General features: G+C 37.0%; 1 protein-coding gene across 3 annotated transcripts in view; it reads left to right on the top strand.

Moving 5' to 3' along the window:
* TPRG1 (tumor protein p63 regulated 1) overlaps positions 1-3,422 on the top strand; it is a 124,742-nt gene extending 121,320 nt beyond the window's left edge. For all 3 annotated transcript variants that reach the window (XM_084871835.1, XM_084871834.1, XM_084871836.1), the window contains exon 6: positions 1,688-3,422. In XM_084871835.1, coding sequence (XP_084727961.1) covers positions 1,688-1,882 — 195 coding nt within the window. In that variant the 3' untranslated portion in view covers positions 1,883-3,422. The remainder of the gene's footprint in view (positions 1-1,687) is intronic.
* Positions 3,423-25,219: the final 21,797 nt, after the last annotated feature.

Below are 25,219 nucleotides of genomic sequence, written 5' to 3' on the forward strand. Positions count from 1 at the left end.
TTTAAAGCAAAGATTGACCTCTTGATGGAGAAATGGGAAAAACAATTTATATAGTATGCTTAATAATTTGAATTGATAATAGAACATACTCTAAGAATTTTAATATAGATTAGTGATCCAGTTACCTAGGGTTTCTGGAAATAAATTTGGGTTTCATTGTGAATAGGTCCTATTAAAAGAATTATATATATTTAACTATGACCCAGAAAGTGAGTGACTTTGGCTAAGTCATTTTTCTATATAAGAATTGGTTTCTAATATAGAAATGATGATACTTTCTATTATGTATCTGACAGCTTCATATTGGCATCACATGCTGGATATAAAAAAGCTTATCAGAAATACAAAGATAAAAGCTTTCTCAATCCATTTTCTCTTTATATTTCTGTTTAGAATGCTCCCTGAATAACCCTTCTATTCACTCAACTGGACTTGGCTTGATCAAAGAAATCTTTTTTTTCCCCACACTCATTTTACTAAAAGTTAATGGAAGGCTGACCTAGTAATTCAAATATCTTTGTTAAGAATTCATCTTGCTTGATGTCTTAGTTCTTTCACCTGTTTGCTTCATTCTTAGTTATGTTCTCACTATGTGTGGCAAAAATGGCCATCAATACCAATAGCTTAGTATCTATCAGTTTCTCAGTCACATTGCTCATGTGGCCATACCTAAACTAAGCTTTGTAACTAGAGGAATGGATTCCTCTGAAAGATTGGGCCTGTCATTGCTAAAGTCAGCCCCACCTAAACTACTTGCACTAAAGGGAAAAGAGTGGTTTGCCAAAGAAAATTGAAATATTCTTACTAGTATTAGAAGAAGAATCTCAAATAGTGGAAAGGATGCTGGGTTGGAAAAACAACAGCTGTCAGGTAGGCCCTCCCTAACATATTCCACTAATTGAAATCCTATTAACACTTAAAGGATTGTCTTAAGCATCACTTTTTTTTTTCAGTCTTTCCTGACTCTAACCATGTATAAATTCTCCCTTTTTTGTTTTTTTAGCATATTCTGCTTATTTTTTGTTATTTGTTTTTGTGAACCTTGTATAATAATTGCAAGTTTATTTTTTAGATTATTATTGTGTCACTTGTTTAGAGCAGATACTACTATAACTTCTTTTTTTTTACATCTTGAGAAGCACCCAAGAGGTATCTGATTCATAATAGACTATCAAGCAAATATGGGTTAAACTGACTTCTTAATGTTGCACAAATTATCCTATATAATAAAAGGCTAATATGCAAATTGTCCTCTCAACTTGGAGTTCAACTGGGAGTTCAACTGGGAGTTCAACCAAAGGGCAGGGCCAGCCTGCCAACATCCCACAGTCCCTCCCCCCAGCTGGCCCTGCCCAATTAGCCCTGTTTGGGTCAGGCCTGCTGGACTCCACTGTATAAGAATTTGTGCACCGGACTTCTAGTGAATAATAAAAATAAACAAGATAAGGTAGATGATTTTATGTGCATAACTTATTAAGTGATGAATTACTTAGTGATAAATTAATGATTAATTTACTAAAAGACTAACAGAAGCAACATTAACAATTCTGAGAAATGATTCATATTTAAGAAGTAAGAATCACGGTAGCTCCCAAGAGTGGTCGACTTTTATAAGAACTGTTTGGGGTGGGGGTTTGTCTGGACCTAATCGGCATTCACTAACATTGTGCCTTCTTTTCCTCTTCAGCTGTCTGGGTTCATGTCTAAGCTTGTTCCAGCTATCCAGAATGCCCTCAAGAGTTCAAGTGGATCTGGAGGAGGAAAAGAACTGATGGTGTTAACTGAACCCATTTTGATTGAGACCTACATGGGACTGATGTCATTCATTGGAAACCGCAACAAACTTGGTTATTCCCTTGCCCGTGGGAGTATTGGTTTTTGAAACTCTTTTTGATGTATAAGTATTTCATTCATAGATATATCATTTTTAAAGATTCTGGTTCAGCCCACCATATCTTTGAACTGAAATAATTAACTACTTTTAAATAAATTACATGATTTTAAATATTTACTATCTTAGAAAATCTAAAATCTTGATTAGACCGATGGAGGTGCCCTTCAGATCTTATGTAAGGATAATCATTTTCTAAAACCAGAAAATAAATTTTCCTAAACCCATTAAATAATGTTATCAAATGAATATCTGATCATAAACTTATGGCAGACTCTCTGGGTCCTTGTTCCTCTATCCTCTAAATGAAGGCATTTTCTAGGTCTTGATCTTTAGCCCTCTGATCCGGATCTTCTCTCTCATTGGGATACTCTGTATTATATTAATTACCCTTCTTAGGAGAGTGATTTCCAAATCCACATTTGCACCCTTGAAGATTCAGTTTTGCATTTGTGTCTGCTGACATCTATATCACTGTTCCAATGGCCTCTCACATTCAACATCTTTAAATGCCTGGATTTCTCTGTGTCATTTTCATGGACCCAGTCATTATTCTTGAAATCCACGAGTTTTGATTTATTTAAACGACTTGCCAAATACATTCCATATAGAATCTGCCTTAGTCTGTTTGGGCCGCTATAACAAAATACCACACATTTGGTGGCTTATAAACAACTAAAATTTATTTGTCACAGTTCTGGAGGCTGGAAGTCTGAGATCAAGATGCCGGCATGTTGAGGGACTCTCCTGGGGTTGCAGATATATTCTCACATGGTGAAGGGGCAAAGGTGTCCTCTTGTGCTTCTTTTATGAGAGCATTAATATCATTCACAAGGACTCTGCCCTCATGACCTAATCACTGCCTACTGGCCCCACCTCTGGCTTTAAGATTTCAACATATGAAATTTGGGTTGGGGGATGAGACACAAACATTCAGGCCATAAAACTACCACATCAGTATGTGGCTTAGCATTATACCCCAATTCCCAGATGTCAGACTGTTCATTATTCTTTAAAAATTGTACATATACTTCTCCTTTCCATTCGTACAGGTATATTTTTAGATCAACATTTTTACAATTTTAAATTCTCCTAACTTGGAGAATGGCCATAGTCTCTTTTTTTATAGGTCATAGCCTTTTAATTGGGGTTCTCACTCCAAGGCTACTTCTCATTCAATCTGCTCTGGGTTGCCAGATTCTTAAAGCACAATTTGATCATAGCAGTCTCTGCTCAAGAATTTTCAATGGCTCATTTCTGTTTGCAGTTTTTTTGTTCAAACATTTTTTTTTTTAATAGCAGGGCCTTTTGTTCTAATGGCTGTCAACTATGTAAAACAGAAGTAAGGCCAAGATGATTAAAGTTAGAAGCGGTAATGCCACTAGTCTCCTTCTTTTGGGATCTCAGAGGGGGGTCCCTGTGGAATGTTTATGGATCTCAAATGGTTTTGAGGTGCATCCTAATTAATTCTGTTTCCATTGTTCTTCTTCCTTTTGTTTCCTTTTTGTATTTCATTTATTTATGTCTCATTTTGAACAACCTGAGTGATTATCTCATCTTTTCTCAATTCTTCAAGTTTCTTGTATTTTTCAAAATTCCAATTTTACCTTATTTTTAATTTATTTTGAATGTTAAGCACCATATACATTATTATATTCAGCTTTTTGCCTTCCCCAAGACTCAAAGTTGAGAAACCTTGCTAAATATTCAAAAAAAAAATCAGGCATATTTTGTGTGTGTGTTTTGCTTATGTGATATCTATTTTTTAAAGTATTTGAAACTCAATTCCTAAGATTTGTCCTCTGAATCATTCACAAACATCAATTTGATGGAGGCATTCAGAACTCAAACCTTGAATAAACCTCATTTCATTTTATCTTTGTTTACTTCCATTAGTATTTCGCCCCCTCTTCTCTTCCTTCCCAACATCCACTTTTCCCCCATGATAGCAAATATTGTTACAATCCCCAAGGCAGGGAACTTCTATTCAGACTGTAAAAGGAAATGTTGAAATTTTTAGCTGTCCTGTCAACAGTAGTGGAAAGAAAAGTCGTTGGATTGTTTTGGCAGTGGTTCTGAAGTTCTCATAATTGGCAAATTATTATAACACTGTTGCCTGAAAATCCCCATTTGCCTCAAGATAGTGGCATTTGTTGGCAGAAGCATCTGAAATGTCCAGCCCTTTCTCTTCGGTTACCATTTAAGGATCAGCCTGACAATTGACTTCTCTCTGCATAGTTGTCCTCTTTGTAACCTAAGCTGGACTGTTCCCAAATGACCTTCTAAAGGACACATTGTAACATCGTCAATGGAATGAAATCAGAAAACCTGAGAGGAGGTAGATGTCTCTGAGCCCTAAAGTCCAGTCAGTAACAATAGAATATACATTTAATCTTACTGAAGCTGTTCAGTATGGAGAAGTCAGATATGATAACAGGAGAACTGTCTTCACATTCACAAAGACTCTCCTGAGATACATGCTATAAAATAATAAATGTGACCTAGAAAGCAGGATTATGATCAGAGGATAAGAGAATACAAGAACTTGGATAGTAATGTTAAACAAAAATAAACTTCTTAAAGTTAGAAATGTCCAATAATAGGATGGGTTGCTCCTAGAAAGAGTGAGACCCATATCCCTTGATATGTTCAAGTAGAGACCAATCAAGTAGATATTGTGAAAGGGATTGCTGAAGAGACAATTGATGTAATCCTCTAGCCTATGATTTTTATGATCCTCCAAATCATTGTTGCTATTGATTAGATGATTAAACTCCTTTATGTTGAAAAGAATTAAATCAGTCAGGTGAGACCTAGGAAAATTACTTTAACTTTCCTAAGGTTTAATTTTCTCATCTGCAAAACAGAGGCAATAATACCTCTCTGCCTTTTTCATAAAGGACTTGTGAGGACTTAATGGAATGAGGTAAGTTCTTTTATTAAAGAAAAGGCATTGAGTACTTGCCTGCAGAATGATGTGACTTCTGCAGCAGAAAGTAGGGTAACATCCAAAAACACTAAATTCAGTTCTCCCTTAGAATGGTTTCTTGGTCACGGTAGACACACTGGCCATCTTTTTCTATGGTAACAATTGATGTTCTCACTTGGAATCCTCAGCAAACACCCCCAAATAATAGAACCTAATGTACATATGGTCTTTTCCTTCAGACTATCATCTGGAATATACTAATGAAGTTTCCAAAAGGGGCATCATAGGTTTGTTGGGAATAGGTTTAGATACAAAAGTCATTTAACATGAAGCATATGATCATTTAAATGTCATAGTTGGCCACCTTCTTTATCTGATTTTTATCCCATTCAGGAATTCCCTCTAGAAAAATCCCAAAAAGTCCCCTTTCAGAAACCACTTGAACATCTCTATTGAAAGCTTACTCACAATCTTCCAATACATTTTGGCCAGTTCTGATGGTTAGAAAGTTATCTTTCCGTTTACTTAGATCATGTAATGTCCATCTGCCATCTCTTTTATTTAAAAACTAGAGGCCTGGTGCATGAATTTGTGCATGGGTTGGGTCCAGCTGCCTGCCCCAATGGGGGCTGATCAGGGTCTGGCCAGAGGGCAGGAGGGGACATGGGAGATTGGCCAGCTGGCCCTGCCCCCAATCGGGGGGGGGGTAATTGGGGACCAGGCCAGCCAGGGAGAGGAGCTGTGGAGGTAAGGAGGGGCCTATCGGGTTGGCCAGCACAGTGCGTGTCATAGCGACTGATCATTTCAGTCATTCTGGTCACTTGGCTTATATATATATAAGATATAGATAGATAGATGATAGATAGATAGATAGATAGATGATAGATATAGATATTCTTATGTGGAGTAGTCTCAGCTTGGATCTCCATATCAGGATGTGGGACATTGGGCAAAGAGTCAGGGCTGACTAATACTCTGCTATATATAACAAAGTAGATGGTCAAGTATCACTATCCCTTACCTACCATTAGGCAATAGGGCCTCTTTGGAGGCCTGACATTTGACCAGCTTAAAAAATAGGAAAAAAGGGACAATTTATGAATTTGGGATCTTTTATCTTAAGGCCCATTCTCATTGCCTTTACTGAAGCATTATTAAGGAATACAATGCTCAGGGATGTGGAGCAGAAGGAACATAGGAACCATCTAATCCAAAGCTTCCATTTCTCATAGCAAAGGCCTAGAAATTGGAAAGAAAATGCTCAAAAAGCAGGTGGTGAATTTTTGGCAATAGTGGGATTAGAGTATAGAGCTTCCAGTTTCCTATTCCTGATCTACTGCCCTTTCCATATATCTCCATTCCCAGAGAAAGGCATGTCATCTAAATCAGTATGTCCTAGTTGCTGGGTTAATTCAGAGGTGAGAGGAAAAATGGATCATTGTTGTGTAGAGGGAACTTCCAGAAATTGCCTGAATTTTCTTGAAGGCTAAGTCACTCATAGAGCTCTCTGATTTCCTCTCTGATCAAAAAGCCCAAACAAAACTGCGGAAGACAACACAGCCAGCAGATTTTTTTTTTTTTTTTTTAGTAGGGTTTACCTCTGCCTGGTATGTTGTGGGGCAGGAGAGGGGAGGGCAAAAGTATTAAATTTAGCTTTAAAAGCTCCTCAGAAATTCTTTGCACATAAGAGACCAAGTTGAAGAAAAGAAGATGACTGTGCCAAGGGGAAGAACGAGAGAGGCTAATGCCTGTGGTTTTCAAAGGTTAACAGCAACAACAACAAAAAAAAGCCCCAGTATTTGCACAGGGATGAATACTTACTGGCTCTTGGCCAACAATTATACAAGGGCTTGTGCCCACATCCTGTAGCTGTGGTTTAGGGACGCTGCTCTTGAGTGACTTCTTATGCTTGGTGGCAGGAAACTATAGTCACTCATGTGTAAATTCAACTTTGGTCTGCACCTCCCACCACGTGCTCCTAAGGCAGGTAGGGGGCCAGGTCTCCTGATTTCCTTGGAAATACCAGTTCTTCAGACGTTCAGGAAGAACTCCATTTGTGGCCTGAGGAGTGTCAGAGACTTGATCAATACTTATCTTATTCCACTTGATTGTAGCAGCAGCCCCTTAGTACAATTCTGTCACCACAAAGAGGAATTATGATATCCATCGCTAAACCCTTGCTTTAGCATCAAAACCCAAGACCAAAAACAAAACAAAAAAGTGAATTAAATTTATTTTTAGGGCTGCAGCCATTGTGAAATCTGAGAGGCAAATACATGACTCGGCTCCTGAGTCTAGATCTTTTACCTGATGAACTATTTTATACTCAATTATAAAATGTTCTTAGCAAACATCTCACAAGTCTCCTTTTTAGTGAAGCCAACTAGAATTTTCAATAAACTGTTCAAAGAGCAGATGGTGAATACCTGGAAATATTGAGGTTATATTCTAAAACCCCCAATTTACTATTTCTGTTCCACAGATCTTTCCATTCCCAGGGAAAGGCACACCATCAAAATCATTGTATCATAGCTGCTGAGTTAATTTGAGGTGAGAACATAATAGGTCCAGCTTAATTAACTCTTGTGTGTTTAGATATACATGAGCAATCCTGATACTACATTATGTATGGAACATATATTGGGATCAAGTTCTCTAAGTCACCACCTTCTTGCTGACATATAATGCTTACTACATGCATTGCAGAAATTTATTTCCTTCCCTTTAACATTTTCTGCTCACTCTTCATAGTTTCATTTAAGTTGAGATTAGAAGGGACCCTAAAGGATACCTAGGTTAGCCTCCTACCTATTGTAGAAATCTAATCTACTCCACCAAACCACAGCCAAGGCAGACTCAGTTTATGCAAAAACATTCCAAGATCAGAGAATCTCTTACTTAACTAATTCTACTGCTTTTTATTTGTTGGTACCAGTAGTATACTCAGGTTTATATCAACCTTCCAAATCTATGTCATATTCTAGTCAATAGGGAATTGGACCAACTCTCTGATCTATAGGTCTAATTCACTGATGATGTCATTTTGATTTAACCATGTGAACAGGAAATAGAAGGTATTCTAACAATTGTGTGACACCAGCATGGAAATATATCCTCCAAAATTCTGGAGCTTGTGTCACCAAAAGTCACACTGGAGACTTTTTTAGAGTTTCAGTGGCCTGGAATATGTCAAGGTATACCTTCTAAGACAGCTGGAAAGTTTCTGCTCTTCTATTACTAAGAAGGAACCACAATGCCTAACAAGGTTCTTTAGATTTGGGAAGCAGCATATTCTTTATTTGAGTTTTTTATTTCAACCCATTGAACAAATAATTCAAAATATTGCTAATTTTGAGTGAGACACAGAACAAGAGAAGGATCTGGAGCTGTTGGTGTTCATGCTGCTTTATCACTTGGGCTACATATACCCAGCAGACCCAATGGTGCTTGGAGTATCTGTGGCAAAGAGAGGTCCTGCATGTAACCTTTGGCCAGCCGCTATAGGTGAATCACTGAGTAGACATTAGGATTTTAAGCAAATACATTCCATTCTCTTAGATAACACTTTTTATTATTATTATTATTATTATTATTATTATTATTATTATTATTTTATTGCTACAGGGCTCTAGTAAAGACTGAGCACTTGACTATGACCACCACATAGTAATAGAGTCTAAGCTGCCCTTACCTAGGGTTTCATGGAGAGTTCCCTATACTCAATGGATTGAGAAAATAACTTTGAACTTCATTTTCAAGTGATTCTGTGTGATATGCTGCATCACCTGAATGTGAAGAGTGAGGACACCTACTCCGTAGTTATTCTGAAAGACACTGGTGATGGAAATTCCCACGAGTAGGTAGAATAAATGGAATGCCATTCTTACGCCCTGTTTCAAGACTACTTCTCATTTTATAAGAAAGAAGATATGGGTGGTAATGTGACCCAGTTACTGTCACAAGTACCTCATGAAGACACCACAGCTTGCTAGTGGCAGAGACATGATGCCACTTCTTCCATTCTGTCTCTGTCAGGTTGGGTTCAGTTTCACATAATATAAACCACTCTACTATTTTAAACAGAAAGTGTTTAACATTTGGAATGAAGTACTTACAATGTTGTTAGAAAGGCTGGAGAACAAGCTTAAGGCTGTGACTCCAGAAATAATTCCCTGGACAGCACTGCAAAATTAGCTCACCAAAAGTTTAGTTATCTCTTCCACACACAGGAAGCTAGGCAATCAGGAAGTTGCTATTCCCACAGCAGGTACCAGGATCACACCACACCTAAGCTACAATCTAAGTATCAGGAGCTACTGGCTCAGGAGCCACATTGCATCTGCTAGGTTTACAAGAGCAAACTGAATGTGACACATCCTTCCCCCTTCCTTCTTATTTATTCTGAAGTGGAAAGAACATTCCATTCTTCCTCTTAATAGTAACTGCAATTTTTTTGAGTGTCCATAGATACCAGACGGTATCCTAGGTCTTTGCATTCACTATATCAATGAATCAATCCTCAGATACCTCTGAAGAATACATTAATGTCACTGTCATAAACTCTATTTAAATAAAGGAAAGCTACGTGGAAAGAGGCTATGAAACTTAGCTAAGATTGTGCACTCATGGGTAGAAGGCATGGATTAAGTTAGAATTTAATCACATCCAGACCCTAGCTAAAAAGAAATCTGAAAATTATAATAGTTTCCTAATTTGTGTAATAACAAAGACTTACTAGAACAAGATGAGAATAGATGTTAAGTCAATTTTTCTACTGGATCCACAATTTGACTTATGTTAAAGATAGTTGTTAAGCTATTTTCTCCCCTGATTAACTATAAACTTTTTTAAGTATTCCAATTTTTCCTATAACACAGACCTTTACACATTTTAGGCAATTGATCTATAATGTATTTTATGAACCTGATGTCATAGTCATTTTTATTTCAACCCATTTTGTAGCACATGTTTAAGCTTCTATGAAACCACTGCCTTTTTGTGGTCTGGTTTTACAAAGTGGCAAACCAAGTTAAGCCTTCTCCCTAACTTTAGAAAGAAATAGTATTTTGATTTACCAAAAGCCTTTTTATTCCCCAGACTTTGTTGTGGTTACATCAAAACACATAGCAACACTCAGAATATACCATAGTTACACAAAGTGAGGAATGACATTTTATTGGGGTTAAAGAAAATAATAAAGACGACTAGTTGAGTGATGCCCAGAGCATCAGTCAGAAGCTTGTCAGTTTTATAATGGAGTTTAGTTAGTAGAAGTGTAGGCCCCACCTTGAATAATCAAACATGATGATCTGGTAGGTGCCCTGGCCAGAAGTGGTGTGTCAGAAAGAAGTGATGAGTTGAGGCAACCATCATTGATATAGAGTTGGGATGTTTGTCTAGAGATAAAGGTCAGGTAGTCACCTAATAATGAGTGATAGGCAAAACTTCAACTGTGTATAGATTCTTTAGAGGGTACATGAGTTTTTGCAATAATGGAAAATTCCACAATTTTATGCTGTCCAACACAGTAGCCATTAACTATGAAATATGGCATATGAGACTTTGGAACTTATTTTTTATATAATTTTGTTTTAATTAATGTAATTTCATAGAGCCACATGTCTAGTGGCTATTTTACTAGACAGTAGAGGTATAGAATAAAAAAATATATATATGACTAAAAATAAAATCCTTAGTAACAACAATCCTATCTGAGGTCATCTTGATACCACCAAAGATAAACAAGATCATACCTTATTTAGTAGTTTATTTTTGCTTCCATATTTTATCAAATAGTATAGAAAATCAAATGATACAGAAGAACTTGTGATGGACACCAAAAGCTTCCCAACTCCTTTCTATTTCCAACTTAGTGGTAACTTATTTTGAGTCTTTGTTTCTAGTTCTGTTGGTAGTTACCTTCATAACTCCAAAAATATATTATTATTTATATGTATTGATTTATCTTCATCAGATATCATCTACTGACATACTTGTATGTTTATGAAAAAAGCAGATTTAGTTCACATACACTATATTTTCCATTTCCCTTCCCTCCTTACATGTTCATTATTTTCACAAGTTTATTGGTTATATTTGTTTCTTAAATAATATGTTACACTTCTATTTTTAATATGTTTGTATTGATTTTAGATAGGAAGGGAGAGAGAGAGATAGAAACATCAATGATGAGAGGGAATTATTATTTGCTGCCTCTTGCACGTCCCCCACTGGGGATTGAGCCCACAACCGGAGCATGTGCTCTTGACCAGAATCAAACCTGGGACCCTTCAGTCCACAAGCCAATGCTCTATCCTCTGAGCAAAACCAAGGGTTAAACTTCTGTTTTTTAATCATCTTTGATTATTAGCTCATCTCCTCTCTACAACAATATAGATATTGGTGAGATAACCCTTGCTGTTCTCCAGCAACTCTTATTTTTTTTCTTTTGTCAAATATGTATTTACTTCTATATTATCCAGATTGTAAACATTTACAAATCAAGTTTGTCCCACTTGTTTTCACTTAACAATTCTGAGGAGAGTAGGGATGGGATTATAGAAGAAGGAACGTGAGACAAATTACCAACCGGTTTGTCTTAGTTCTCCCTCTTAACTTCCTAGTGCAAAATAATAACTCATTGTATATATATCCTCATACTTATCATATATTTTATTACTTTTATTTTATTATAAGCCCATAAATTATTACTATTCTTGTTTTGAAGATAAATTAAAATAGAAATATATAGAATTACTTGAGCAATGTTGACTAACTGGGAAGTAGATAAGCTAAGAGTCAGGTTTTCTAATGACAGATCACCTCACAAATCTGTTCTCAATAAGTGTTCTTACCACTGAAATTTGCAAAAATGTTATAAGTTGGGCTTCTTGCTTCAAGTCTACAATCCATGGTTCATGTTGAAGCAGAGAAATTTGAAGCTTGCGTACTGAGACCACATGTCTTTCAAGGAACTGTAGAAATGTTTCCAGGCATCTGGATGTTTCATGAACCAAATTGGCAAATGTTTGCCATGGATAAAGAATCATCTAACATTAAACTAACATTTGCCAAATACTCATATGCTAGTGTATAGGTTAGGATACTTAATATATACTATCTTATTTAATCCTCGTAGCAATTCTCTGAGCAGAGAGTATATTAGAGATGAAATTGATTAGTTCAAATTTTATAATTCATCAATATGATTGAGTTCTCTTCTTCTGTAAATATCCAGTCATATTTCACAAATATGCATATTTTTAAGATAAACTTAATTTGAAAAAAATCAAATGAGATTAAAGGTGTGGTTGCTTTGAGGATAGGCACTATACAAACATAACAGTGATGAGTAATAGCAAAGCATTATATAAGACATTGCTCTTGTTAACAGCAATGGAGATGACCAAAATGGATTGGCATTGGGGAACTGTTCTCTGTGTACCAAACAAAAGACTCTGAACACTTTCAAATTGCTAAATTTCAATAAAGATAGTGCTGGAGTGATTACACAGTAAGGATGGATTCTTGATTCAACAAACACATGCAGAACATATCATTCTCAGTAATGTTAGGATTAATATAAACTCATTAAAGAGGTATCTCAGGCAGGGACAGATCTAATTTTTATGTGGCTTATATGACTTGGAGAATCTCTTTATGAAAAATTAATATTATAAAAAATTAGACACACAAGCCAAAACCAGTTTGGCTCAGTGGTAGAGCGTCGGTCTGCGGACTGAAAGATCCCAGGTTCGATTCCAGTCAAGGGCATGTACCTTGGTTGCAGGCACATCCCCGGTAGGGGGTGTGCAAGAGGCAACTGGTCGATGTTTCTCTCTCATCGACGTTTCTAGCTCTCTATTTCTCTCCCTTCCTCTCTGTAAAAAATCAATAAAAAAAAAAATTAGACACACAAACGAATATTTTTTGAATGACAAAATACATCTCCATCAACTACAAAAAATTACAGGTATTACAAATCAGACTAATACTACAATTTTCTTTTTAATCCAGAAAAAAAAAAACCTCACCATAATACCTTTGTTAAGATACATATACAACACTTTATACCCATTATTTTTTTAATATATTTTATTGATTTTGTACAGAGAGGAAGGGAGAGAGATAGAGAGTTAGAAACATCGATGAGAGAGAGTCATTGATCAGCTGCCTCTTGCACACCCCCTACTGGGGATATGCCCGCAACCAAGGTACATGCCCTTGACCAGAATTGAACCCGGGACCCTTCAGTCCCCAAGCCAACGCTCTATCCATTGAGCCAAACCGGTCCCGGCTATACCCATCATTGACTGTACTGTATATTGACTGATCACCACTGCTTATGACAATATTTTAAAAATTATTTCTATAGAAAGCATAGATAATGCAATTTTTCTTCAGTTGCTTGAAATATATTTTTTGAAAATTATTATTGATAGTTTAGAAAAGTTTCATTCAGTTTTGCAATTCATTATCCATAATGGAAAATGTTGATCAAGTTTCTGTTACACATGAGATATGAGATTTGGAAGAATTTTGACAGATTACCTCCAGACTCTGCATATTTTAAACCTCGTTCTTCTCTGCTACCCTCATGTTTCCTGTGCAGGTGTCTTAGGGTCCTTTTGTATCTCCATAATGGACATAAACTTTGGCTCTGCCATTTCTTTGACTCTTGGTGCTGGTTGTAGATGTGTTCTTAAAACTTAGTCTAACATCAAGATAATCATTAATTTAACTTTTCCAAAGAGTGGGAACCAAATAAGAATATCTTAATAATCCAAACTAAATTAATAGTTAACCTACCTCAAATTCCCATTAGCCAGATTTCACAAATGCCCAAGGCCATTCTAACTCCCAACCTTAGGAGAAGAGTGAAGGGAAGGGAAAAGATGGAAAGAAATAGAATTCTTAACAAATTGCCATTAAGATATTTTACTTTTGAATGTTAAAAAAAGAAGAAAAAAAAGACCCCGAGGATGCATCCTCAAAGCCTTGAAAGGAACCATTAAAGGAAGTATTTTAACAAGTAATCTTCTTTAGTTCACTGTAAAATCCACCCTGATCCCTGGATTGTAGAAGGAGTAACAGAGTTGGAGTGGGAGACCTTGATTCTAGCCCTGGTTCTCTCACTGATCCAGGACCTGGAACTTGACAAATTACAAGGTTGTTTCTCCCTCTGACATTGAGTTGTATCAAATAGAACTGTTTGCAAAATCAAAATCCACAGATGGTGACCTTCATAGGCTCAGAGCACCATCACATCTAGGCTTAAATTCAAGAGACAGAATCAACCCTCACCATTTTCACTCCGATTTTGGAAGTGGCTGCCTTGTTTTTCAAGAATGCAGTCAGTCAGCTTAAAAAAAAAAAAAAAAAAGTGTAGTTTTTTTTGTTTTGTTTTGTTTTGTTTTTTCAGGGACTCTAGTCCCCTTTGCATCCCAGTCATTTTCTTGTGAGTCATTATGATTGATGAGGGGCTTGTTTCTATGGTGACCACTTCTGCCCTTCCCAGCAGCTGTGGAGCTTAACTGGACCCTGTCACAACTTCTTAAGTTGGGCTGGGCATCCACTTAAATGAAGCATTTGGGGCAGGACTTGACAGCTCTGTGCTTTGGGCCCTGGAAGGGATTCCAGAAGGAGATGGGTGGGAGCATGGTGAAACCATTCATCTGTGCTCTCATTTTTTTTCCATGGGTGAAGGTCTCAAGAGGTCATGGCCTCGCTAGAAAGGAAGGTTAGTGGCAAAGTAGTTTTGAGGGTCTCTCAAATGCTGAAAGAAACATGTCTTGTTGGGTGGGAGTGTCCAGTAAGACTTCCCATACCATTTGCTTGTGACCTTCACAGAGAAATCTGCTATTTTCTCTGGTCCATTGGGATAAGTTTGCTACATCTCAATTTCTTCTTCTTTTTAAAAAAATATATTTTATTGATTTTTTACAGAGAGGAAGAGAGAAGGATAGAGAGTTAGAAACATCGATGAGAGAGAATCATCGATCAGCTGCCTCTTGCACACCCCCTATTGGGGATGTTTTCCCACAACCAAGGTACATGTCCTTGACCGGAATTGAACCTGGGGCCCTTCAGTCCGCAGGCCGACACTCTATCCACTGAGCCAAACTGGTTTCGGCTACATCTCAATTTCAGTGAAGTCCACTTCTTTTGCTACCAATAAACTTCATGATGGTTTCTAGATCTGTCCTCCTCTAGCTGCCATTCCCGTAGGTCTGTAAATATAAGACCAATAGTCATTAGCTTGAATGGAGAGCCATTATAAAAGTTAACAGACAGTCACAGCTGTGTTAGAGGATCCAGGCCCAAGTACATTCTAAAATAGCTCTCAGCCACAGAGGGCATGGAAGCATGCCGGGCTCCATGCTGCCAGGGAATGCTGCCCTGAAGCTTGAATTTTTCACGCCTCAAACTCATTAAACCCCCAGCCTTCATTTCACACATCATGTCCCTCCAGAATCTCTGGCTTCCTTCCTTCAAACACAACACCCTCTTCTTCCTCAGGTGGCTTCAACTGGTCCTTTACCAATTTGTTATTAATAATACTATCATTCCAAAAATTTCCGAATGCCAAGGCTATAACAGTAGGGAACAGAATGTCTATGTGCAGAAAAAATTGCTCTAATCATTAGAATTATTGGACTATAGGCATGTAGAGCTGGAGAAGGTCCTAGAAATCATGTAATTTACCATTATAGTACTACAGTTTGAGCAAAACGAGGACCAAAGGTCACACAGTGAGTTTGGGTCATAACTAAGAAAATGGAAACTAACTCCCTGCCCCATATTTATTTCTATTAAACCATTTTAAAATTATTATTCTTAGCACCAAATAATTTTGTGTAAATATTTAAGATAAGTTTTATAGAAGTAGGTACCTAAAACAAATATCTAGCCAATTGCCTTAATCTTTTGGTTTAGTTTTAGAGTAGAGCCTGGCCTAGAAGTGCCCAATAAATTATCCCCGACATACACAAACATTCTGTATATCTATTTCATCATCCAAATCTCCAGGTACAAACAGCATAGCTCATAATGAAATACATTGATACATACCCATATTCATTCAACAAGCCACCTGAATTACTGATTGCATATACAGTGCCCCCCTCTGGTAAAGTCAGAGAGGAAATGGTTAAAGCCTAATTGGGTTCACAGAATAGCAAGATATCGAGGAACCATCCACTTCCTACTCCTGTACCTGTGACTCTAGAACAGAGGTTCCCAAACTTGTTTGTGCCCTAGACCCCTTGCCATGTTTTCGGTTTTGGGTAGACCCCCTACTTACCTGATATTGATTTTTTTATAAATTTCTAACTGTAGTGAAGTTTAGTGTTAAAATTTAATAAAAAATAATGTACCTACTTTTCTCCGGCATTCTCAAACAAAATAACACTGATTCACTATAATTTGTATGATAAACTACCAGTTTATATATTTTTTAAATATTTTCTCAGCACTTTCCTATTCAAGATTCAGGAAACGAATGAACGTATTTTTCTCACATTCATATTTATAGAGTGACGAATTGAACAAGTCGGTGCAAGTTCGCGAAGCTTTGAGACAAAAATTGGCAAGAATGTTTACTGCGCATATGCTTGTAACAAGATGATACTGGTATATCATTATGTGCAGGTTTTTATCCTACAACTTACACAATTTTATAAACATATATAATAAATTTTTTACTTCATAGGTACTTTTATAAATAATTTATATGTTTTTATATTATAAGATAATATGATGTAAGTAAATAGGTACTATCAGTGTATGTTGAGATCCACTATCATGGACCCCCATTTTCATTTCATGGACCCCCAAATTTTTTTTTCGCTGACGTAGACCCCTTGCAGGTTGTCATAGACCCCTGGGGGTCGATATAGACCACTTTGGGAATCACTGCTCTAGAATAAGGCAGATTAGGATACCTATTTTTAAAGGGTAAATTATTTTTAGGGAAACAAGATGAGCATGATTAAGTTAAACTAGGATGCCCATAGAAGGCTTTTAGGGAAGTAATATTTTAACTGGTTGTAAAGGACGGATAGGAGTTTTAAATGGACAAAACTGTTGGGGAGCAATGATCTAAGTTAGTGATTTCCAACCTTTTTGATATCATGGTACATATATACTAATTACTAAAATTATGTGGCACACCACAAAATATATTTTTGTTATCTGACAAAAATAGGTATAAATTTGATTCATTCACACTGGATGGTTATTATTGTGTCAGCTGATGTCTTTTTTTTTTTTTTTTTAATTTGGCAACCTAAGGGAAAAGAGGTCAGTGCCCCTGACTAACTTGTATTGCATATTTTAAAAATTCTTGCTGCACACTCATTGAAACTCACTGACCTAAGTGGGAGAAACAGTGGGAGAAATATGGATATAGGGAGAGCACTGAAGAGAAAATTCTCAAATAGTTATACTTAAGTTTATTTATGTCTGAGTTCCCATATCTGAAAACAAAAACAACACAAAACAAAACACTAAACAGGTAGGCTTTTTATATTTTGAGACTTCCTAATTTTAGCTATTTCCCTACAAAGAAGTTTCAAATTCTGGCTTTTCACTTTCTGACCCTGCGATGTTAAGCAACTGACCCATTCTTCTCTGAGCCTCTGTTTTCTTATCTGTATACCTGAGCCAGGGTGTGTGTGAGAATTAAAACAAACAAACAAACAAAAACCATAAAGCTTTATGATTTCTTGGTATAGTACTTGGAACATATTGATATTTAAGTTCTTCCTATGTGTTCAGTCTCCCAAGGGGGATAATGACAGATATGGCATTCCAAATGACCAGACCTCTTCAGGGTTTAATTATTGACAAACAAAATAGTCAGTAATAGGATGATCAACTATCCAGGTATGTCCAGGACTGATGAATTACAAATTTCAGGAAATTTTTGCTAAAACTGGAACACTCCCAGGCAAATCAAGATGGTTGGTTAAGAGTGAGATTTCTAGAGCCAAATAATCTAGGTTCAAATCTTAGTTTGCATACCATGTGCATAACCTTGAGCAAGTTACACAATACTCTGTGCTTTCGTTTCCTCATCTGTAAAATAAAGATTAAATAATAATGCTAATCTCATAAAGTCATAAGGGTTAAATAAGTCAGTATATAATGTTATCTATTATTAGTAGATAATAGAAGATACCAAACTCTGTCTTTTCCCAACCAACTATAACTTCCTTACACAATTATTAAAAAACTAGAGGCCTGGTGCACAAAATTCATGCATGGGGGAGGGGGGCAGGTTGTGTGTCCCTCAGAGCAGCCTGCACCCTCTCCAATCTGGGATCCCTCTCACAATCCAGGACTGCAGGCTCCCAACTGCTTGCCTGCCTGCCTGTTGCCCCTAACCACTTCTGCCTGACAACCTGATCATCCCCTAAACACTCCCCTGCCAGCCTAACTGTTCTTGCTCCCTTGCCAACCTGATTGCCCCTAACTGCCCTCCCCTGCAGGTCTAGTCACCCCTAACTACCCACCCCTGGTGGCCTGGTCCCTCTCAACTGCCCTCCCCTGCCAGCCATCTTGTGTCCACATGGGCATGGCCATCTTTAACCACATGGGAGCAGCCACATTGTGTATTGGAGTGATGGTTAATTTGCATATTACATCTTTATTATATAAGATAGCTTGTTGAAAGGAATCAAATTAATTTCTACTTGTGTACTTTCATACTCTATCTTCAAAAGAGCTCTGATGTGAAATGAGACCCTTCTCTAGGTACCCCTGTCATCATGTGCTATCCTCACACTTATTGCACTATGTGGCTTTGTCTTTTGCATCTCTGGGTGCCACGGAAACCTAAGAAGAGAATTTGGATGAAGGATGTGGTTTATTTCACAGGTGGTCTTTTTCACCTCCCCTGCAGGGGGCAGTGTGGTCAGGTGGGAAGAGCAAAGGGCTAGGAGTTTGAACACTGGGCTGTCATTGGTTTGAGTTTGGCCATGGCCTTCTCCTCTCTTGGGATCTCAGTTTCCTAATCCTTTAAATGAGGGTGTTGGATGGCATGATCCCCAAGATTCTTCTAGCCTGAGTGGAAACATTGCACAGACAGTTTCTTCTTTCCTGCTCCTTTTTCTCCAGCTCAGGAAACAGAGATGTGAGAAGCAGACAACAGTTTTCTCAAATCTCCCAAAATGTCTCCCAATCCTAAGGAGCAGAATTTTGAAGCTCACATAAAGATTATTGTAGTCTGCCCCCCTCTAATTATGTTCTATTAAGGCCCCAGTTCCCTCCTGTCTGTAAAATGTGCTATTTAACATTCTCTCTGGCTGTGCCTTAGCCAAAGACACAAGCCATCGCACTCACTTCTGTTGATGTTTATGCTGAGAAAGTAGATAATCCTCATTGCAGTGACAAGTTGATTGAAGCAAGTAAAACCCGAATAGGATTTAGAAGTCTAATTGCTGACAGATTCATAATGGTGTGTGAGCCTGGTGTCTGCCTGGCTGCCCTGCTGTTCAGAACAAAGTGTGAAGTTAAAGCATATATTGTTTCTGGTATGAGATTTTCCAACCCCAGAATTGTTTCTTTTCTGAATGGAAGTATAGGAGAACTTGTGGCTTTCTAAATATTATAAAGAAAAACATCCACAGCACTTAAAGTAGGAGAAGAAAAACAATCAGGTAGGAATTTTTAGTGAAAAGACAATATCCAGATAAGTGTTGGAGAGAAGACTTTGGGTTCTTGTTGAATGTTGATACCATACCCACTGAGGCAAGTTACTTAACCTTCCTGACCTATCTGTTAAGCTGATGTGTTAGATCAATTGTTTATAATGTTGTTTTCTTATAGTAATTGTCTACTAAATATTTCTTGAAAGAATAATATATTGTACAATCAGATAAAAATCTGAATAGTTTTGATTGAAGGTCTCTAACCCCCAGCACTAATAGAAGTTATGTATTATAGATTGATATCTGTATTTGTATATGAAATTATACAAAGTACATTTCAAGGATTCACAGACACATTTCTAATACTAGCTGCCCCTGTGTTGATAAGGAGGAAAGTGAGACTAAGTGTTGGCAGAAAGGTTAATTCATCTGCATCTGCATAGTTTTATTTCTTATGTAAAAATGTTTGAAGTAAACATAACAAAATATGAGCAGTTGTCAATAGGTGGTGGGAAACACAGGTATTATAACAGTTAAATACTTTTTTTGTACTTCTACTTCTCTAAATTAAAAATAAATTTGACTAAATATCTGTTGCCCCTTCAAATTATAATATTTTGTGAGTTTTGTAAGACATCTCTTTGAACATAAACTTTTTAATTTTTAAGATACTAAAGTAGGTCTTGGTGATTTCTAAAATCATTTGAATTCCTAAGTTTTATTTCTGGTAATAAAATAATTACATGATTGTTAATTGACAGAGCAGACAGAACCTATTATTTTAAGCCAGTATTGTGGAAGATTGTATTGAGACCCATTTGAAAAGAAATGTGATGATATTGTCTTCCTCCCAATTTCCAGTAATTATTTATAAATATATATAGTTCCCAAATGCTAATTTTAAAATCTAACATGCGAACCACGTCCAGCATTTCTCTATCTTTGAAGAAATTACCATTATGATTAAGAGGAAAGTGTTGATTATTTGAGAGGAAGAATGGACTCTTGGAATGAAGTATGATTTGGGAATGAGGAGATCCAGGATTTTAGTCCTGCCTCGGGTATTCTCTACCTGGATGGCTTGGGCAACTTACTTTAACCTCTAAGATCCCTGGTTTCTTTATTCGTACAGTGAGTTAGTTGGATCAGGTAATCTTTAAAATATATTCTCTCAGGGGGAAAAAAAAGTAAATGTTTACTTGCTATTAAAACAACTCTGGGGAGAAAGATCAGAGGCAAATAGCAAGAGATCAGGAATATCATAGGTAAATCTCAGAATGATTTAGTGATTATACTAGCTGTGGTCAATCTTCAGGTAATTCACAAGCCAAAGATACTTTTATTTTTAGTGGAGTCATTCTTTTAGTCCTTCCTCTCTGAATTCTGATGCCACCTTCTATTTAACATGTGTCCTATATACTATTTTGGTCTCCTGTTATCATCGGTTCCCATATCCCTGTATCTTGAACATTATTATTATTTTTTGATGCTCTGATTGTTCTCCAGAAGATTTTTTTTTTCATTTTATTTATTTACTTACTTGCTTTTTTGTAGTTCATGATCTTTGTCTGGTTTCTTAATCACTTTGTTTTCAGAAGTATCTCTCAAATGTGCACTCTAAGTAACTTCCCAGAATTTTGGTGCTGAAAACCCTTTGGAATGGATAACTTCAAGTTTATCAGAAATAATACTTTTACTCAACTCATCAAATGTTATTGTTGGCTGGAGTTAACATGGCGTTATTCCACTTAAAGCAAAATATGGAATTATGGAATGTCTCTTTTCAGAAATAAACTTCAAGTTTGTTCTATAGTTGTTATATTACTTTGTCTTTTCATATCTTAATCTCACATCAATCTGACTTTGTTAGAATTTTCTTTTGAATTTATACTACTCTCTCTCCAGTAAGATGGTGAAAAGCTTCAGGCACATTATGAGCTAATAAATTGACAGTTTCTAGATTAAAGCAAATGCAGAGACAGTGATTAAAGAGCTTCTACACCAGTAAAGTAAATAATAAGCACTCAGAGATTGTCCTTGGATAAAGGAACCCTGTGGGCATATTTCAAAGTCCATTCAGTGGCCAGAGGTTGGAGGGCTCTTCCAGAAGAAGAACATACCATAAATCACTTGCTCTTCAGATTTTTTTTTGTAAGGAGACAGAGACTTACAGCCATGACTCAAGCTTGCCAACACTAAACGTTTGGTTCCAAGAAGTCTAAGAATTCTGAAGCAGAGACCACTGAGTTATGTTTCCACTATCAAAAGCCAACTGGACATTGACACTCCCCTGGCAACCTGAGGGCACTAAAATGGATGGTTCTCTACCATTCTCTATCAAGCATGTCAAACTTGTGGCTGGCAGGCCACATGCATTGTTTATTGTATGATTTTGGCCACCCACAACTCCCATTCTATATTATGAATAGCATTGTATATTCAAAGGCATGTGTTGGTCACTCCAAATCCAGTAAATACAATTTAGCCATTTTCAACATTGACTCCTTTTGTTAGTTTTAAAACTTGCCTTTGCAGAGCTGTTGATTTTTCTTTAATGAAAAGTCTCACCTTTAACAGCTTAAAGTGTAGTGTACAGAAAAGGTACCCTGAATTATTGTCACTGTCGATGGACCATAAAGAAGACAAAACCTGCTGACAGTGACATGTGCAGGCGGAAGTTCCGATGATATTGTATTTTCTGATGCACTTACAGTCAACACGTGTTTATGGATCAAACCTCAAGAAAGAAGACTGTGTTGGTGAGGGCACGGAGGAGAGATTTGGTATTATCTTTGACAGAATCCACAAATCCTTCACAGGGCCAACCTCTTGTAACTCTGCTCTGCCGGGCTGCACACGTCCCTTTAGCTTGACAAATGTCTCCTCTAGCCTCTTTTCCTTGTTAATTCTTTTTTTCTTTTCTTTAAATTGCTTAGCACTTAGATAGCCCTGAACAATCTGTACTTATTTTTGTCCTATCCTTTATGAAACACATTTAAATTTTTTCTTTTCTTTTCTGTCTAGACATAAGTCATTAGGCCAGAGACTATATGTGTGTTTTTGTTTTTCACTTTTTAATCACCAAATTCTAGAAATATGTCTGCCATGTGATAGCTGCTCAATACACGGTTCCTTTCTCCCTACACAAACAGTCCTGAAGGCTGAACATAATGAAAGCTTTTGTTCTACTCCTAGATGTCGGTAAATGGGAGCTGACAGGTCAGTATCAAAATCACTGAGGTAGCAGTTTCCCAAGAAGGACCCTTCCAAACCTCTGACTTCACATGAACAGGGTTTAAGAGAGAACATTGCTTTGTCCTGAGAGAGGCCTGGAATATCAACAATTAGGCCATGGGAAAGAGAGGAGAATAGTGATTAGTGAGGGACTCGAAGAAGTATGATTTCCATTGTTTATCTGGGTAATCCTCCCTTACATTTTCTCATGATTGCCTGCAATAAGACTTCTTAATTGTTTAAAGGGTTTAAAGTGTGATCCCTTGAATGTATAATTATCTCCATTATTCAAAACAAAGAAGACACGTGTTAGTCAGGAAAAAAAAAAAAGTAAAATGTAGCCTCCAGCAGAAAACTCAGCTCAACTTTATTTCTTACTCTGAGATTATTTCTCCCACCTCAGTTTCCAACCTCATATGAAGTGTTCCACATCCCTGTTTCTGTGGGCTCTTAAACTGCAGCAGGAATTAAAAAAAAAATAATAATAACTACAAATAGCCTATGGGTACTCTGGCCAAAGAGCAGGCAGCATTCAGTTCAGACCAAAAAGTGACATGGTCCCATCACACACAGAAGGGCACATGCTGAACCAAAATGAGTTTGCCACACATGCCTTCATAATCAATTTGCATGTTAGCTTTGATTTTTCTTCTTCTCTCCCTAGGAAACATTATTTTTTATGTTCCTAAGATCCTCACACAGTGGCTCTGGTTCTGATGGTCTGTCTGTTCAGTCATTGGCTTGCACCATACAGTCCCTGCAACTCCTGGGCAATATGTATAATGAGAAAAGATGCCAGGTGGGGTTCAGATGGCTGGGTTTCAGTGTTGTCTCTGCCTCATACCAGCTATGTGGCATTGAGATGTTACTTCCTCTTGGATTTTAATTTCCTCATCTTAAAAAGAAGGAATTGGTTTATACCAGGGATAAACAATTTATTTTTTGCCAAAGGTCAAATAAAACATATGTCAGGCCTTGTAGGCCATCTGATCTGTGTTGTATATACTCTACTGCATAGTGCAAAAGCAAAACATAGACAATTGGGATGCATGAGGTGGGGCTCCAATAAAACTTCATTTGAAGACACTGAAATTGGAGTTTTATATAACTTTAACATATCATGAAGTGTTATTCTTTTGAATTTTTTTCAACCTTTTAAGAATCACAAAACATTCTTAGCTAACCTGCCATATTAAGGCTTTTGCCAATTTCTAACCAACACATTAGCTCTCAAATGAGGATCTATAAAAGTCAAAGGGAGACCTGTGGTATAAATACATAGCAGCATACTTGTTCCATTGATCTGATTTGCTTTTTTGTAGCAGTATTAATTTACTTTTAAATTCAAATGCAAATAAATGTAGGTGTGTATATTTTTTTTAATCAAAGCGAGTTTGAAAAGACTAGAAAATCTTTTGATTTGATTATCTCCAAAACCTTCACTTTCACACTCTGTGAGACTCTGGAATGGGTAGCAGCTAATCTTCAGCTTCTAGGATGATTCTGGGCCACTGTGGACCACACAACACTTGTTAAATTTCATTTATTCATGGCCATGACAGAGAGTTGAGGCATGAATAATACAAAAGAGTGGATAAAAAATCATTTATACTGCATTCAGCTTTAAAATACATCATGGATATTTTTTTCCTCTGAAGATTTACCATCCTAATCTCTTTTACTGATATGAAAATGAGTTTGTATTACCTAAGCTCACAGTGGATTATTATAAAATTGGGATGGATTCAGAAGAGAGATGTGCTAGAAATGCAATAAAAGCAATACCCCAGGTTAAATCTTCCTCCTTGATGTCTCTTAACTTTCCCAGTAACTGAGATTTTTTCTTTTTCACCAGTTCCTCCATTGTGCCCTCTCATCACAGCCGTAAAGCAGTCTTTTCCACTCTGACCATGCACCCTGCCTGACTCCAGTCCTGGGATTTCCCTGGCATTTACCAGCTGCAACATACTCTCTTGCTCACCTTGATTTGAGACAATAACTTAAAAAAATTATCTAATTTGTGTAGTTTATCATTCCATAAGGAAATAATTAATAATTAGGTATCAATGTTAATATTTTATTATTATTTAAACCACTTTTACAATGGATATCTTCTTTGGCTTACACATGATAGAGATGGAATAGCCTTCTATTCTGGTATGCATTTTTTCATAGCATCCCAATTTGCACCCAGGAGGACATCAACACTCTTATTTGGCAGAGCACTATGACAGATGAATGCATTCTAAACTTGTCTAGCTGCCCCTTTCCTCACCTTTCTTTTTTTTTTTTTAATTTTTATTTATATTTTACAGAGAGGAAGGGAGAGAGATAGAGAGCTAGAAACGTCGATGAGAGAGAAACACCGACCAGCTGCCTCTTGCACACCCCCTACCGGGGATGTGCCCGCAACCAACGTACATGCCCCTGACCGGAATCGAACCTGGGACCTTTCAGTCCGCAGACCAACGCTCTACCACTGAGCCAAACCGGTTTTGGCCTTTCCTCACCTTT

Source organism: Pipistrellus hanaki (genome assembly GCF_964339955.1).
Source record: "Pipistrellus hanaki genome assembly, chromosome: 2".
Classification (NCBI taxonomy): domain Eukaryota; kingdom Metazoa; phylum Chordata; class Mammalia; order Chiroptera; family Vespertilionidae; genus Pipistrellus; species Pipistrellus hanaki.